Source organism: Momordica charantia (genome assembly GCF_013281855.1).
Source record: "Momordica charantia cultivar OHB3-1 chromosome 11 unlocalized genomic scaffold, Mcharantia_2.0 BLBB01000011.1, whole genome shotgun sequence".
In the NCBI taxonomy this organism is placed as follows: domain Eukaryota; kingdom Viridiplantae; phylum Streptophyta; class Magnoliopsida; order Cucurbitales; family Cucurbitaceae; genus Momordica; species Momordica charantia.
The window spans coordinates 20,814,276-20,832,397 of NW_028275159.1; the positions used below are offsets into that span (position 1 = coordinate 20,814,276).

Below are 18,122 nucleotides of genomic sequence, written 5' to 3' on the forward strand. Positions count from 1 at the left end.
CGAAAGCTTATCTTTTTTTTTTCAGCAATAGTAAGGCCTGTCTTTTTTACATAATATATATGAATAACAATATATATATTTATTTTATTTTTTATATATTATAAATGTAATTATACAATATAGGATAATCAGTCAAATATTTAAATTATTATTCTGAATTTCCCTTCCTATCTAGATTAATAGACCAACATGATGGCTAAAAAATCATTTTAATAAAATTATATTATCGAAATTTAATACATAGAATTTTTTTTCACCTAAGAAAGTATGAAAAATGTTAAATGAAAAATTGGATTTATATGATTAGATATAATTTAAACCATCATGGGATGACCTAGTGGTCGATAAAGGTAGGTAAATAGTAAAAGAACTTAGAGAAAATGGTGGCCACCTACCTAGGATTGTGAATAGTCGAGGAAGTTTCAATTTAGTCCTTATTGTTAATGATATATCTTCAATTTGGTCCCCGTGGTTTAAAATTCTTAATTCATTCCCTATTGTTTAGTCAAAACATTACGAGTTATCCATGACATTACTATATTAGCACATATTTTATTGCCACTGATATTTTCTATTTTACTAATTGGGTTAACTGACTATATCAAAGTTTACCGTTAGTGGAAATAAAAGTAAAAGAAAACATGTGAGTTTTAGACTAACTTAGAAGCTTTTAAAACTTTAAAGACAAATCTATGCAAAAACTATAGGGACTAAATCGGCTTATAATCTTTAAGCCGTCTCTGGAAATAAAAAAAAAAAATCAATAAAATATATATCAATCTCTAACCATTACTTTCTCAAAATAATAGACTAATGATCGAGACATCAAAGACTTTTAGATGTGAATACTCAAATAAAATAAAATAAAAAAACATGTTTCAAAGGAATATTTAACATTAAAGTGAAGTAAAACTTATCATCATAGACATTTTATTATTGAATACAGGGAGTAAGTTAAATTCTTCCATCAACTTTATTTAATAACAAGTGGACCATATATATAGTAACACCAAAGTACCAAAGTACAGCTGTATCACACAAATAATATCACAAACTAACTACTTGTTAAACTAATCTATTAACAAGTCTAATATTTATTAAAAGTCTTCTATGGTTAGATTATACATTATAGTTATTTCCTGCCCTTTATAAAGATAGGCTAAGGATCCTGCTGATGTTCTTGGGATCTCGCCAAATTCGTACCAATTTTTTAAAATAAAGGAATCGATGAGACCTGCAAAATAGAATAACGCTAAGATCAGTATGTCTTTTGCCACACGGAATCCGATGCTTAAGTTAGTATAGGAGTAGTCGAGTACAGAGAGTAGAGTTTCTAGACATACCTTTAGGGTTTAGCTTACTCTTGTATTTATAGGGGTCGAATCCTAATCCCTTCAGGATTTACCTCAATTGAACCCTAATCTGAACTCAGGAGATCTTAGACGGAGTGGGCCTCATGCTGCATTCAGGGTCGGAACCAAGTCGACTTGGATCGGGCTGTGCGGGGGTCGGGGCACATCGGAGAGGTTCTCGGCCACTAGGCCAACAACTCCTCGACGCCGAGTAGTGCTCGGCGCCAACCCGCCGGCCCGGGTTATTGGGCTCCGACCCACTTACCTCTCTTCAGGTCCACTCCTTCTTCGACTCTCTTTCCTCTTTTCGGTTGTTTAGTCTGATCTCTATTTTCTCCCTATAATAGATCCTACATCGAAAAGATCAAGAAATCTAATAAGGTTTATAAGATATATATGAACTATTACTCTTATTACCAATTAATTAATTTTGACTTGGAATCTTGTAAATAATTGATAATATAAATATAATAGCAACAACGTGTAACACGTTCTCAATAGAAAATAGAGATGGTGGATTTATATTAGTTGTATTTCGGGGTCTGACTTGGGAGAGAGCATGTAAACATCCATATTCCATATTTCTCAAACTCATTATTTTTCATTTTGAGATTGGTACAGGCATGGAAGAATCATTGTCCCATCCTCCACAGATGAGTTTTGATGTTTTCTTAAGTTTCAGCAAGGAATACGAACTTTTTACTGCGAATCTATGCCGGTCTTTGCGTAGTCGATTGAGAATAAGAATTTTTATGGAAGATAAGACCAAGCTCTCGTTTGAGGATAATCTTAGCAAAAAGATTGTGGAAGCAATCGAAGGATCAATGTGTTCAGTCGTTGTTTTATCAAAGCACTATGCTTCTTCCAAGTCGTGTTTAAAAGAGTTGGCTAAGATAATAGATCACATGGAAAATACGACACACCTGGTCCTTCCTGTGTTTAAAGATGTTGATCCTATTCATGTTCGACATCAATCTGGGAATTTGAAGAAAAGTTTCGATGAATACGAAAAAAGTGCTCAAGAACTCATGGACAATGAGCAAAACGAAAAACACTTGAAGGAGATTGAACGATGGAGGGACGCTCTGACTAAAATTGCCAATCTCTCCGGGCCGGCGACAAAATTAGTAAGGTGAATTACAAGAATCTTTAATGCATGTTTACTTTAGAGCTGCATCAACTTTTCCTTGAGGATCTATTCCAAACAGGCAAAATGAACACCATCTCCAAAATTTATCATCTTATAATTAATTTGTTCACTTCATAATTTCATGCATATAATTTCAGGAAAATTACATTGGATAGCTAAATTTTTATAAAAATTTATAAAAATATCAACCTTGGGAAAATATTACCCTTATGACATCTGACACGTTGACGTGTGGAAGGCCTCAATATCGACACATGGGTGAAAGTCGATGGTCGGGCCCAAATAACAGATTCAATCTAAGTGCCCAAATAGATGGATGAGCTAATTGAGGCGAGGGGAGCGCATTTTATAGGAGGCGCTCCCTCTCCCCTGAATCCATTTCGATGTGGGATTTGGGAATGGGATGTGCCTCAAAAAAAATTTTCTTTCTTTTTCTTTTTCATTTTTCTTATCCTAATAATAATAATAATAATTAATATTATTATTATTATTATTTAAATTTATCTATTTATTTCAATTTTTGCCATTGACCTATTTTTATTGCAGTTGAATTTTTTCATTTTTTTTCAAGTTTAACTAAAAAAATTTTAAACCTACCCTTTTATTTTTAATAATTGTACATGTTGGTAGTCGTACATATATCAATATTTCATATCTTATTCAATTATCTAACTAAACACTAGATTTAGTTATAAATAATCAATTTTTATCAATAAAATATAATTAAGCAATATTGAACTTCAATTTATAAATTCAAACTATTTCCATTAATCTTCATTATCTTGTTCCAACATTTCTATCGACATTGACATTTTCATATTCATACTTTGACATATGATAGTTAGAAGTGCTCGATTATAATTTAATTAAGCTACAATTAAAATTTTATTTACTAATTAAAACAATTTTTATTAATTTTCACAATTTCCGTGACTTTTCCCCAAATATCTATTGACCTCGAAATGTCCCTAAAATCATAACCTCGACATTTCTGTTGACATCGACGTTTCGAATCTTAGATATATTCAATATTTGTAACTGATATAATATACATATGATGTACCACGAATATACATCAGATGTACGTATCATACATCTAATATATATCTCATGTACCTCTAATTTATGTATACTAAATATATTTGTAATTGATATAATAAATATAAAGTATATCAAATGTTCAAATTTCAATGGTATATCAGCTTTTTAAATTGTAGTTTATCACTACGATTTTGATTGATATATTAATATTATCAATCATTTTGATTGTTATATCACTACTATTTAATCTATATTAATATTAAATAGATATTAAATATAAGATATATAAACGGTTTAAATTTATAAAATGTATAAGATTTTTAACTTTTTTTTTTTTACGTTCATGTTTCATATCAATCTTTTATACAAGAACTTTAGATTTCATTTTCTTTGTTTGCACCATTATTTTAAAGATATTAGTGAATTACACAGATAACGTAGTTATATCAGTAGATATCATAGTTATATTAAAGGTATATCAATAGTAAATTAGAGACATATTAAATATATATCAGATATATCAATATTATATTAATGGTAAATCATATGGTCATATAAAAATTTATATGAGTAATATCATAGTTATATTATTGCTATATCATTTATATATCAATGGTAAATTAGAGGCATATCAAGTATATATCATAGATATAAGTGTTATATCAAGTAAATTAATAGTAAATAATAATCATATTAGAACTTTCACGAGTGGAAATCATAGTTATATATCATACGTATATCAGTGGTAAACCATATTAGAAGTTATATTAGTAGATGTCATAGTTATATCATAAGTAAATCAATTGTAAACCAATATTATATCAGTGATCTATGAGAGACATGTCAAGTATATATCATACATATATCGATCGGTAAATCAATAAATAGTAAATAATATCATCATATAAGAAATTATATTAGTAGATAACATAATTATATCAATGATATATATATCAGTAATAAATCTGAGATATGTCAAGTATATACCAATAGTATAACAGTACTACAAGGTAAATTTGCCTTTTATTAGTCGTACCTCCGTTTTTTCCAAAAATTTCTCTCTATTTACAAAACTAAAATGTAGATGCTAAATTTGTTATTCCTTAAATTTTTTTTGTCATCCTTGCAATTACCCCAAAAAATTGAGTGGGCAACAAAAATCTTTTATATATTTCAAAATATGTCATCGATTTTTTAAAATTTTCAAATATAGCAAAAAAATTAGAATTCTTGGAATGTTTCATTATTCCAATTTTACCTTTTTCATTTTTCTAGATCTTGGGAGTAAAATATTTTTGTTTCTCATTCGTTCTTATATCAGTAGTATATCAAACACTCATATCAGTAGTGTACCAGACATTTATATTAGTAGTACATCAGATGTATATCACATACAAATTGCAAGTATATCAGACACTCATATCAGTAGTATATCATATGTAATATCATATACATATTTCATTTATATCAGACACTCATATCAGTAGTATATCAAATATAATATCACATACATATTACACAAATATTCATTTCAATTGTCAAATATATTACAGGTATTACATATATTACAAATATATATCATTTTGGTAAAGTTATCATTTTAAAATTGACCTCCATTTTTTTTAAAGTTCTATATTTGAAAAAATTAAATGTGGTCGCTATTTTGCTAATTTTCTAAATGTTTTTGTCATATTTGTAACTGTCCTATTTGAAATGGTTAACAAAAATATTTACCATATTTGCAAATTTAGCAGGAACTTTTTGATTTTATAAATATGACAAAATTATTAATATCATTTTTTTTGTTATTTCTTTTATTTCAATTTTGCCTTATTATTTTTCAAAAAAATTATATACAAGTATGGTGATATACTTTACACTAGGTATATCATTCGTTTAACTAGTATACCTATGTATATGAATGATAACTTATCATGTATATTACTGACAAATCTTCTTTGAATTGAAAATTTTGGTTAACATGATAGGTTTCTTATTGACGTTAGGGGTGAAAGAACCTGACCGAATCGCAAGACCAAACCGATACATATCGGTTCGGTTAAATTCGATTATGACAAATTAATTCGGGTCGGTTAAAATCGAAAACCAAAGCCCTAATTTACTTTTAAGTTTCCTCCCCTTCCCCTTTTACGTTCTCTCTCCCTCCACTTCCTCTTTGATCTCTCTCCCTCTACGCTCTCTCCCTCCCTCTTCTCCCTCCCTCTCTGCAAATATCGTGGCGACGAAACAAACCCACGATGACGGCGGTTGAATAAATCGACGGTGGTGCCGAGGATCCAAAACCCTCTTCAACAATGGCGGCGGAGATACCACAAACCCACGACGACAGCGCACGACGACCCATAAATCCATGGCGGCGACTCACCTCCCTCTAGTTTCTCTCGATAAATCTACGGTGACCCGTTGAGAAGGGATTTAGTGTTTTTAATTTTTCATCTGATTTATGAGCTGGATGAATGATTTCACTCTCTCTAAATTTGACCAAATCAAAACAAATTCATCTTTAAAAAAAAAAAAAAACCTGAAACCTGAACCAACTCGAGCTTACCCGACCCAAACGGAAACCAAATAGTCTCAAGTCAGGTCAGTTTTGCCCAGAAACCGACCCGAACCGACTAACTTTCACCCCTAATTGACATATCAAGTATATCAAGATATACCATTAATTAATATAACTAATATACCTAATATGAAATAATAACTAATATATCTAATATGAAGTATATTTGATGCTAAATATATATCAATGCAATACCTATCATCATTCAGAACAAACCGCCCATTTTAAGGGTACGAGTGACTTTCATTTTTTTTGGTTCGGAAGTCTTCCTTTTTGCTAAATTTGCAAATCAAAAAAGTGGTTGTATATTTGCAATTTTTTTTCCTTCTACATTTGCAACCCACCCTAAAAATTAATTTCGCACATTCCAACATTGATAATTATTTCACATAGTCTGAACTTGCAGCGGAGTGATAGGGATCTCGAGAATCACAAAGCAGATATCAGACATGTTGCATCATCTTAAGTTGGTAGCTGAGAACAGGTATTTAGTTGAAATGCCACCTCGACTGGGTCGAATGAATATGCTTCTTGGTAATTTAGAGTCAAATGACGTACGTTTTGTAGCGATAGTAGGGATGGGTGGTATTGGTAAGACAACCATCGCTGAACTTTTTTACGACCAACTTGCACCAAAATTTATGAAGTCTTGCTTCCTTCGCATTGCTGGTTGCAATTTAGTCTCATTGCAACAACAACTACTTTCTCAGCTTCTTTTGTCGAAAACCAACATACACATTTTGAACGAGAATGATGGAGTACGGAAGATTCAGAGACATTTGAAATTTGAAAGGGTTCTTATTGTTCTTGATGGGATCCATGAGAAAATGCAACTAAAAATGTTAGCCGGAAATCCTTATTGGTTCGGTCGAAAGAGTCGAGTCATTATTACAACCAGAAATAAAGATATTTTTCATCATCCAAACTACAGAGATAAAGTGCAAGAATACAATGTAGAGTTACTTCATGATACAACTGCCCACTCGCTGTTATGCAAGCATGCATTTGGTGATGATGAACCTCCTAATGAGACTTTTAAGGATCTTTGTAATGAGATCATCGAAAAAGTCGGAAGACTTCCATTGGCTTTGATAAAAATTGGATCCTCTCTATATGGTCAAACTATGGATATATGGGAAGGAGCATTGAAGAGTTATCATAAACTGGTTTACGAAAATCTTTTCTCTGCTATATTAAAGACAAGTTATGAGGGATTGGAAGTAGAGAGCCAGCAGATTTTTCTGGATTGTGCATGTTTCTTCAATGGAGAGAAGGTGGATAGGGTGGTTGAAATACTTGAGAGTTTTGGTTATAGTTCACCCCACACTAAACTACAATTGTTGGTCGATAGATGTCTTATTGATGTTTCGGATGAGAGGATACAAATGCATAACTTGATTCTTTGTATGGGTCGAGGAATTGTGCTGGCAACTCAACAAGGCAAACAAAGTAGGATTTGGCTTCGAGAAGATGCCCACCGCGTCTTTCATGAAAAAAGTGTAAGGAAATTGTTAACTTTATAACATTTGCTATTATTTTGATGAGCAATATTTGGATGGCTGGGTGCTAACTATCAGCACCTAAATTCCAACCATCCAAAAACAAAAAAAAGGTTATCTCTATTTCTACATTTGTCTCTTTTATCAAATGAATACTAATCGGTCAATACTTAAATATTATTCTATTTTGGCCTTTATTGCTATTATATTTTGTTTCGTTAGGAACTGAAATACATTCAAGGAATAGTGATGGACCTAGAGGAGGGAGAAGAATTAGTAGTGGAGGCCAAGTCGTTTACAGATATGACTGAGTTAAAAATATTACAAATTAACAATGTGGAACTTTCTGAAGACATTGAATTTCTGTCAAACCAATTGAGATTGCTCCACTGGCCTGGCTATCCCTCAAAGTGTTTGCCATCAACTTTTCAACCACCATCTCTACTTGAACTACACTTGCACGGTAGTAAACTTGAACGACTTTGGGAGGGAAGAAAGGTTAGTATGTATGCGTAAATGCTAAATTTATTATTTGGTTTCCTAATTATATATTTTAAGTTCACCTCCAATGTTTTATCTTCACTGCAAAATGGTTGTCTGACAGAATAGATGCAATTTTACTGTTTTGCAACAGAAATTTGAGAAGTTGAAGGAGATTGATGTGAGTGAATCAAAGCACTTGGTTGAGACTCCTGATTTTTCAGAGGTTCCAAATCTTCGAAGATTGATTTTACGGAATTGTGGAAAACTGGATGTGGTTCACCCTTCCATAAATAGCCTCGAACGTCTTGTTTTACTAGATCTCGAGGGTTGTATCAGTCTTAGAAGCTTTTCGTCCAATTATATCAATTTCAAAAGTCTCAAAACTTTAATGCTTTCTAACTCAGGTCTTGAGTGTTTTCCAGAGGTTGGAGAGCCTATGGATCGTTTGACTGAACTTCACCTTGAAGGAACTATCATTAATGAACTTCCTCTCTCAATTAGGCATCTAACTAGCTTGGTTTTATTGAACCTAAGGAATTGTACTGGACTTTCAAGTCTTCCAAGCGAAATAGGTAGTTTGAGTAATCTTAAGACTCTGATTTTGAATGGCTGCAAAGAGCTTAAGGAAATTCCACCAAATTTGGGGGATGTAGAGTCTCTTGAGGAGCTTGACATTGGGAGAACATCTATAAGCCAGGCACCACATGCCATTCTTTCTTTACGGAATCTTAGAATTTTAAACTGTGAAGGGCTAAATAGCTTGGCACTCTTTGACTGGTTTATCGAGAGATTTTGGGTCACTCTTAAATCTAAATCTAAGTGACTGTAATCTTTTCAGTGAAAGTATTCCTAATGACTTCTTGCACTCTTCAACTGGTTTGACTGGTTTTTCGAGAGATTTTGAGTCACCCAGAGATCATCTAAATCCAAATGATTGTAATCTTTTGGACGAAAGGATTCCCAACGACTTCAGGCACTCTTTGACTGGTTTTTCGAGAGATTTTGGGTCCCCCAGAGATCTAAATCTAAGTGACCATGATCTTTTGGGTGAAAGTATTCCCAATGACTTCATGCACTCTTTGACTGATTTTTCGAGAGATTTTGGGTCACCCAGAGATCCAAATCCAAGTGACTGTAATCTTTTGGATGAAAGTATTTCCAACGACCTCATGCACTCTTTCACTGATTTTTCTAGAGATTTTGGATCATCCAGAGATCTAAATCTAAGCGACTGTAATCTTTTGGATGAAAGTATTTCCAACGACCTTCGACACTCTTTGAGAGGTTTGAGAGATTTTGGGTCACTTAGAGATCTAAATCTAAGTGACTGCAGTCTTTTGGATGAAAGCATTCCCAATGACCTTCACTGCTTTTCTTCATTAGAAATTCTAGATCTTAGCAGCAATCAGTTTGTAGAGCTCCCAAAGAGCCTCAACCATCTCATTAACCTAAAAGCATTGTACTTAAATGATTGCAATAAGCTTCAGAAATTACCAACGCTTCCAGCAAGTTTACAGTATGTGGGAGGAGAGAAGTCCTTGGACATGTTGAGAAATTCTCAAGGCAACGTCTATCCTTCATGCTTTACTTTTTTGTTTTCCTGACTTGTTGAAGGTAAAAAAAAGGTTAAAAATTACTTTTCATCCTTGTCCTTGAAATAATGATTTAGTCCCTGAAGTTTTAAATTTATAACAATTTAGTCCTTGCAGAATAAACAAGAACTTGATGAGCGAAATCTGCTAACAGACGGGAAAAAAAAGAGCTTTTAAAAAAAAACTATGAGAAAAATGTTTTTAAGATTTAATAAGGTTTTTAATATATTTAGATTGATAAAATGACGAGGGACCAAATTTGTGTATAAACTACACACTAAATGGTAAATAATAAAATTCGACACTTAATTAATTTTGATGAGATTTTTCAAGGTAGGGACTAAGGACTAAATTGTTACCCACTAAAGTTAAGGAGCTAACTTGTTACCGTGGGATTACAACATCTAAATTGATACTTCAATGAAACTATAGGAACTAAAAGTGTCTTTTTTTCATCTATGATTTCAATTCCTTGGCCTTATTTATCTTATTTCATTTTCAGGTTCCTCAGCAAACACATCATCATCTTTTCCCAGTTATGTGACGACAGAACTAGACGAATTCTTAAAAGAAGTCGAACTCATAGCCTACAGGTGGGGTACACAATATACATTGAACTTGTAGAAAACACGCATAAATGACTCCTTTCGATGCTTCTATTTATAATGCTATATTTAATTGAATCTGATACTTAGAAAATCACTTGGTTGCATATCCCAATATTGACAATTTTAACTTTGAAATACTTTAATCATGCAGCCCTGAAGTAGATGTCGTCAATAATATGGGAAAGCAGTGTTCTGAGTTAGTAGCTTCCAGCAAAACTTTAGTTGGAATGGAGATTCAGTTGGAGAAAGTGTGTAATCTTCTAGCTTTAGAAAGATCCAACAACATACTCCTTGTAGGGATTTTTGGAATAGATGGTATTGGTAAGACAAGCATTGCTGAAGTTGTTTACGATACAATTGCAAACAAATTTCAGAATAGTTGTTTTCTTCACCTTTCAAAGCAAAATAATTTAGTCTCACTTCAACATCAAATGCTTTCTCAACTTCTATCCAAAGAAATTAAAATTTGGGATGAGGATTATGGAGCCCAAATGATCAAGGATCACATGAGTAGTAGAAAGGTTCTTCTTGTTCTTGATGGAGTTGACGAAAAAAGGCAAATCGAAAAGTTAGCTGGAAGTCCAGATTGGTTTGGACCAGGGAGTAGAGTTATTATTACAAGTAGAAACAGAGATGTTCTCCATCAACCTAATTACAAAGATAAAATGCAACTGCAAGAATACAACGTGGACTTACTTTCTCATGAAAGTGCCTACTCGCTCTTCTGCAAGCATGCATTTAAAGATGGCCTTCCTGATAATGATAAGAATCATCTTTGTAATGAGATTGTCGAAAAGGTTGGAAGACTTCCACTGCCTTTGAGAACCATTGGATCCTTTTTGCATAAGAAAGACTTGATTGTATGGAGGGAAACTTTGAAGAGTCTTGGTCAAGTGGAAGAAGATTTCTTTGATACGATATTGCAGAGAAGTCGTCGAAAAAACTTACGCCAGGGACCCATCTAGTTTTTCTTTACTGAAGATCAGCATGCCAGGAAAATAGGTAAATGTATTTTAATTAATATTTTTTGCAGTTTAGTTTCTATGCAGATATTACTTCTTCATTCCTTTTTAAATCATAAACTTTTGCACTAAGAAATTACATATTTTCTTTTTAGAGTCAGTTTTTTCTATTAGATTTAAATCCTATTTTGGTCCCTAAATTTTAGAGTTTTTTTTCATTTTGGTCCGTAAACTTTCAAAATATTTGTTGTAGTTCTTGAACTATCAAAAAATATCCATTTTGGTCCTTGCACTTGATACTTGGTTAATGTCTAATGACTTAATAGATTGATGACATTCTTCTTTAAATCATAAAATTCTGCAATAAGTAATTACATATTTTATTCTTAGAGTCAGTTTTTTCTTTTAGATTTAAATCCTATTTTGGTCCCTAAATTTTGAGTTTTTTTTTCCATTGTGGTCCCCTGAACTTTCAAAATTTTCATTTTAGGTCCCAGTCCATGTCCAATTCTCAGTTAATGAGACTTGACAGATTGATAATGTTGTCTTTATTCAAAAAGAAGGAAAAAAAAAAGGATTGATAATGTGGTCTCTCTCAAGATGAATAGGCATTCACATGGGTGATGTGTTGTGAAATTGTCTGCCAAATAAGTAAGTTGGGTAGTGGGTTTCATCTCAAGTTGGAGGCTATGCCCCCCATCTGTTAAGTTCAATCATTCACCTCAATAACAAGCACTCTCTCTCACTTTGTAGATAATCTTGGAAATGTGCTTATGAAGAGAAAAGGGCCAACAAAGTATGTTTCCGTTTGCTTTTCAAAATTTCAAGTAATTCGTTCAGTTTCTATCCTCCAAACAGAGGGCTTTCTGTCAATTTATGTTTTCAAATGTGATTGTGTTGTGATGAAAGATGACGAACTGAGAGAGGAATTCAAAAGGTTTATGAGTTTGTTAATTTTTAAATTATGAGATCTTAATTTTGATGTAAAGAACCATCGGTTTTCTGTCTGCAAGGGATTTGGGTGCAAGAAATTATGGATGTTTGTAAATTTAATTGAATTTCTGTTTTGGATTTCATTGAACATGATGGATTTGTTGTGTTTTGTTGCATTTTTATTTAATTTGTGATGAGTTAGGGTAGATCCAGTAAAATAAGATTTCAAGTTTACAGTTTACCTAGTGTTGTTTGTCAAACCATTCATCTAGCCACCGAGATAAATGGCAGCTTAACAACTTCGTATATGTTATTTCTAGTTTGACTTGAAAAAGAAAAATCATGCAAAAGTTATAATTTTTTTCAACTGGTTCAAACTAAATTTTTTGCCATTTGACGACCCGAAAACAAATTTAAAATATAAAAAATAGATCATTGTAGTTGTTTCCTTTCATCTTTTCATCTTGGTACAAAATTTCCCTGACCCTCACCCTATTTAAATAGAGATTTTGTTATTCATGGGGTTGAGGAACCTGGCCCCGCAGGAAACTTTGTTTGTCTCTATGTCCAGTTTTTCTGCCATTATTTGGAACATCTGGTTAGAAAGAAACGAAGGGGTATTTTAGTGTTGAGGGGGTCAACTTGTGGAGTGCGGCTCGCATGAATGTCTTCTTTCTTTGAGCTTTTGGTTCTAAGTGTTTTAAAGGTCTCCCTTTTTTTTTTCTAAATAATTGGAGCTTGTTCTTGTATTTTTCTATGGCTCCCTGATTCCTTTGACCTGTGTTTTTCTATATAAGGTATTTTGTTATACTCTTCCATTTGTTTAAATGAAAATGGTTTTTTGTTGTTAATCGTTGACCTACTCTATCAAGATATATTCTTAACTATTTTTGCCATTATTTTACTCGTTAGCTATTCGTTTAAAATTCACTTCTTATATTGCTAATACTTCTTAACATAAAAGACAATTGATTGTGAATGAAGAGCAAATTTACCAACCTTTAAATGAAATCATAACATGAGCTGTTGATTGAGAAGATAGAAAGCTTTCGGTTGTTTTGTTTAGCACCTGCAAAACAGATTTCAGAGAAACCAAGGAAGAAAAAATTAGGTTCTAAGATAGAGCCGAAAGATAAAAATGTTTCTTAATGGATATCTTGGCAAGTGAGAAGCAAAACAAACCTCATACTATCTTCACCCCCATTCTCCCAAGCCGTATATATACTTGACAGCATTAACTGAGGCATTTTGGAATTCTGGTGTCCAGTTGATGTGCTATAACTAAGAACAATAACGTCTTTTTCGCTTACAGGCCGGTGATCTTCTTGGTTATAGTGTTCTTTCAATGACACACAATCCCTTGCGAGTACATAACGCAAACCAAGCGGGAGCTTCGGTAATGACCTGAGCTTACTGCAGTTGTCCACAACAAGGCATCTGAGATCTATAATCTGACACAAACTGTCAGGCAGGTTGGTGAAAAGGTTCCTGCTTAGATCCAAAAACTGCAATGAAGATAAGCAGCTGAGGTTGTTGGGTATGTCACCATCCAGCAGCTTGCAATCACTAAAAATCAGAACCTTTACCGAAGAAAAATTGGATAAGCAAGTTATCAACTTCAAACCAAATGAATGTGAGTTGTTATTCCTTGGCGTACTCCAAAATGGGAACAATGAATGGCAGAATTTGCGGGACAGGCCTTTGCAATCGAATATTTCGAGGTTCGTCAAAAGTCGTAGAGACAACGGGGCATAACTAACTGAAGTACCACTCACGTCAAGCTTCTTTAAACAGGAAACGTTTCCCAAGCTCTCTGGAATCTGATCCAGCTTTGAGCAGCCGCCCAATGTGAGAGTTTTGAGGGACGTCAAGTAACCAATCGAGTTTGGAAGTGTAAGAAGGTTTTTGCAGTCTCTAAGATCTAACAGAACGAGGCCAGTGAGTTTTCCAATGGAGTGATGCAATTCTCGAATTGCAGTACCATTTAAATGAAGCTCTCTCATAAGTTTCATGTTTTCCACAACCTCTGGAAATTTTTGGAGTCTTGAACAACCAGAAAGAACGAGGATCTTGAGAGATTCAAAACTTAAATTAAAACGGATGCTTTTGAGAGATTTGCAATCTTTAAGATCCAACAAGATGACATGTTTCAGAGCCCCGACTGATTGGTGAAGCTCCTGCAGCCTTATACAACCATTCAAGACCAACTTCTCAAGATTTCGCACCATTGACAAATCAGGAGTCTTGGACAAGAACTCAGAATTACTAAGGTTTATTATCTTCAATTTATCCAACTTCTGTTAAAAAATAAAATAATAATAATGTGTTGCTAGAAGAATGTTATGGTATCATCAATTTAACCATTTAAGAAAAAGAAACAATCTAATTGACAATGTTGCATACCTTTATTCCTTCCCAAAGATTTTCAATGCAGCTATTCGGTAAGTTGAGTTCTAATAGTTCACTGGGCTGGAAATGAAACGGCAAACACTTTAAAGGATATCCACGCCAATTGAGAAGCCTCAACTCATCTGAGAGATACTCAAGATCTCCAAAAAGGAACGCGTTATGAACACTAAACACTCTCAGACCTGTCATTGCTGAAAAGAACTTGGCATTTAAGAACGACTCTCCATGCTCATTCAAGTCCAAGACTATGGTTTCAATGGCATCTACTCCCTAAGAATATGCAAGGAGGTAAACTCAAAGTCTAAAACACTTGTGCTTGAACTAAAAGTAATGTTGCTTACATTTTTTATAGAAGTCTTACCTGATCATGCCTCAAAGCAAGGTCGACATCCTTTCGAAGCCACAACCTACTGCATTTTCCCAACGACTCCTCACGAAAAATTTCTTGGCCTAGTTTTTGGAGTAAATTGTGCATCTGTATTTTGTCACAAGGCATAGTTATGAGAGATTTCTCCTGTAAAATTTTTAGCCCATCAGCAGCATCAATTCCAAAACTCCAAAATGTGTCAATGACTTGGTCTTTGCTCCTTCCTTTAAGAAAACATGCAATATCCAGAAAAATTCTTCTCTCTTGCATTTCAAGTGCATCATAACTAATTTTCAAGTTTTCATATATTCCCCTCTTTAAAGAACCATTTAAATTTGCCACTGCATCTTCCCACGACTGTACTGATGTTCTACTGTGCAAGGAAGACCCGAGAGCCTTGATTGCTGATGGGAGGCCCTCAGCATATTCTATAAATTTCGCACAAAGATCAATATAACATTTCTTAGGAAAGTTCACCCCGAATGCTTCATGGCAGAAGAGCTGCAGAGCCTCCTCATCATTTAAACCCTCAACATTGTATCTCCTATCAACTCCAAGAGAAACAAGCAAGCCTTCATCTCTAGTTGTAATGATGATTCTACTCCCGAAATGAAACCAGTCTTCTCCTCCTGCCAGCTCTTTCACCTGGCTCACATGATCAACATCATGAAGAACAATAAAAACATTTCGATTTCTTAGATTTTCCTTTATGATTGCAGCTCCATCACCACCTCCAATATGAAATTTTCCTTTCATTAGAGTTGCCGAAAGAAGTTTCTCCTGCAATGAAACTAATCCCCCGACATCCTTTGAAGCTTGCCTAACATTCTCCAGAAAGCAGCTTCCATGGAATTCACGAGCGATACTTTTGAAAACAGCTCTAGCAATAGTTTTCTTCCCTATTCCACCCATTCCCCATATCCCAATAAAGCGCACATCATCTAGCCCCATGCCCAAAAGCATATTAATCTTGCTTAACCTCAAGTTCATGCCAACCAAATTCTCATCATTACTAAGTAAATCAGGACGCAGATGATTGAAAGCATGCTTAACAATTTCTCGGACGTTCTCTGTTTCAGTCCTACACATGGTACAAGCGATTGTTTGTTATTCCTGTATGATTATACTTTGTTTGCTTCCAAGATCACTCAAACATCAATTTCAAGTTCCACTAATGACTATGATTATGTATGAGAAAAAGGGAACAAGGAATCATACTCATCGTTAACATGCCATCCAGGTAGACCTCCGACTTCTCTCATGGCGTCCCTCCAGCTCTGAACCTCTTCCAAATTGTCCTTCAAGTCCCTTTCATGTTCGAGAAAGAATTTCTCGAATATCCCAGTGGGACTGATCACATCGGACGAATTAATCTTATAGAAAACCACCAGAACCGTTTGACCTAAGGTGTTCTTGCATTTGACAATCTTGGCCAACTCCCTCAAGCACCATTTGGAATCCGCATAGTTTTCGGAGAGAACGACAATGGTGGACCTGGATTCTTCAATCGCTCTTATTAGCGCTTCAGCAATGGTCTTCCCTCTCTCAAGCTCATCGTCATCCCTGAAAACCACGATGCCCTGTCGCCTCAAAGCTTCGTAAAGATGGTTGGTGATGGTGTGGCGAGTATCCTCGCCTCTGAAGCTGAGAAAGACGTCATACGTCCATCTAGAAGAAGAAGAAGAAGCAGAAGAAGAAGCCGCCATTGACGACTTGTCGGAGCTGGTAGAGAAGAATTACTGGATTGGAATTGAAGAAGGAAATGGAAGGATTTACCAGAGTCAATCTCGATTGACGGAAAGTTGATCCAAGTTCGTACCAAATCTGGACTTTCCATTGATTTTCAATATTTTTTCAGTTTCTCTCTTTCAAACGAGTGACGTTTGGAATGGGACTTTTTTTCTTCTTTTTTTAATTAAAATGACGATTGGAATTGGAATTTCACCTGAATTGAAGCCGCCCAACTTTCCTCTTAACTCCTCTGTAGAAACAAAATGCCCTTTTACACTGGTGTGGTTCATTTTCAAGGGGAATAATCTTGTCTGAAATTTTATACTTTTCTTTTTTTTAGTATTCAAATTTCATTCTTAATTTGTTCAAATTCTCAATCCGGTTTTAACCCAAAAAATAATAATAATAAACAAATTAAAAAATTATCAAAATATGTTAATAAAATAATAATTTAACAATATGTCAACTTTATATCAATAAATTTTAATTGATTCTTTTATAGTACTTAATTTAGAATTTTTAAAGCATGAACGAGAAATTGGAAATTTGAAAATGTTGATGCTTGGATTCTGGTAGACCGGTTTATCCTAACCCGGTGTGACTTCTGTCACACTGGTTCCGATGCCTAAGTTAGCTATGGGAGAAATCACAAAACAAGTAAGGCATTGTAGTTTTGGCTTACCTTCGAGGGGTGACCCTCTCCCTATTTATAGTTGATTTGCCTCCTAGGGTTTCATAAGATGTCAACCCTAGGTTTGGTACTTGTGGACTTTATGGGCCAGGACGCCTCCAGCATCAGTAGAGGAACAGGGATGGGGCTCGGCCTTGGGCTCGAACATCACATATTTGGAATGGGGACCGAGAGAGAGAAATGAAAGCATCGCCAACCTTCTCGACCTAAGACCGAGAAAGGGTCGGCGCCGAGGTGGGGTAAGCTCTCCGTGGGCCGGCCTCTGTGCTTTAGGCCGGCCCTATCTGTCGGTGGTCCTGGTTACCCTTCTTCTAATGCAGTTCAATCTTCATTCGCCATTTGAACTGTATTTCTCCATATAACAGTAGCCTCCACTCTCAAAATTGAAGATGAAGTTTGTGACCATTTTAAGATTCCTGTTTTGAGAGTATTCGTTATCCGTGATTGCTGTGAAGGCCTATTCTACAAAGTAGTTCACATCTGTCGTTAGTTGTTGGATTCTTAGCCAATGCTAAGGTTCTTAATTCACTGAGCTTCTACCAAAAGCTTTTGCATCCAGTTTTGGATTTAAAACGCTTGGTTTTTGCTACTGGTTGTGTACCGATATTGTGTTGTCTCATGAATTGGAAGTCTTTCCGATTTTCATGTTTTGTCACATTGACTGGTTATGATTAAGTCTCTAGGGCCTGGTTTCTCACCCATCTGGTTTTTACCATTCATTTT

The 18,122-nt window shown here is 34.4% G+C and overlaps 2 protein-coding genes across 2 annotated transcripts; one reads left to right on the forward strand and one right to left on the reverse strand.

Annotated features, from left to right (window-relative positions):
• The first annotated feature begins 1,755 nt into the window (after positions 1-1,755).
• On the forward strand, positions 1,756-12,467 carry LOC111012105 (TMV resistance protein N-like). Its single transcript, XM_088120175.1, has 8 exons — positions 1,756-2,484; positions 6,531-7,623; positions 7,846-8,121; positions 8,258-8,856; positions 9,359-9,707; positions 10,170-10,291; positions 10,458-11,308; positions 12,022-12,467. The coding sequence occupies exons 1-7, from the start codon at positions 1,976-1,978 to the stop codon at positions 11,269-11,271; spliced, it is 3,762 nt and encodes a 1,253-aa protein (XP_087976301.1). The 5' UTR covers positions 1,756-1,975; the 3' UTR covers positions 11,272-11,308; positions 12,022-12,467.
• Positions 12,468-13,200: 733 nt separating this feature from the next.
• LOC111012096 (TMV resistance protein N) lies at positions 13,201-16,944 on the reverse strand. Its single transcript, XM_022286132.2, has 5 exons — positions 16,196-16,944; positions 14,972-16,058; positions 14,605-14,880; positions 13,384-14,498; positions 13,201-13,270 (listed from the first exon to the last, which is right to left on the reverse strand). Exons 1-5 carry the CDS (start codon positions 16,681-16,683, stop codon positions 13,264-13,266), a joined length of 2,973 nt encoding a protein of 990 aa, XP_022141824.2. The 5' UTR covers positions 16,684-16,944; the 3' UTR covers positions 13,201-13,263.
• Between the last annotated feature and the right edge of the window lie 1,178 nt (positions 16,945-18,122).

Excerpts from the sequence above, each read along its gene's own strand:
- LOC111012105 (XM_088120175.1), top strand. The coding sequence starts at position 1,976 with ATGGAAGAATCATTGTCCCATCCTCCACAGATGAGTTTTGATGTTTTC. Across the intron at positions 2,485-6,530 it reads CCGGCGACAAAATTAGTAAG|CGGAGTGATAGGGATCTCGA; the intron begins GTGAATTACAAG and ends CTGAACTTGCAG. Across the intron at positions 7,624-7,845 it reads GCGTCTTTCATGAAAAAAGT|GAACTGAAATACATTCAAGG; the intron begins GTAAGGAAATTG and ends TTGTTTCGTTAG.
- LOC111012096 (XM_022286132.2), bottom strand. The coding sequence starts at position 16,683 with ATGGCGGCTTCTTCTTCTGCTTCTTCTTCTTCTTCTAGATGGACGTAT. Across the intron at positions 16,059-16,195 it reads GGATGGCATGTTAACGATGA|GACTGAAACAGAGAACGTCC; the intron begins GTATGATTCCTT and ends TACCATGTGTAG. Across the intron at positions 14,499-14,604 it reads ATCTTTGGGAAGGAATAAAG|AAGTTGGATAAATTGAAGAT; the intron begins GTATGCAACATT and ends ATTTTTTAACAG.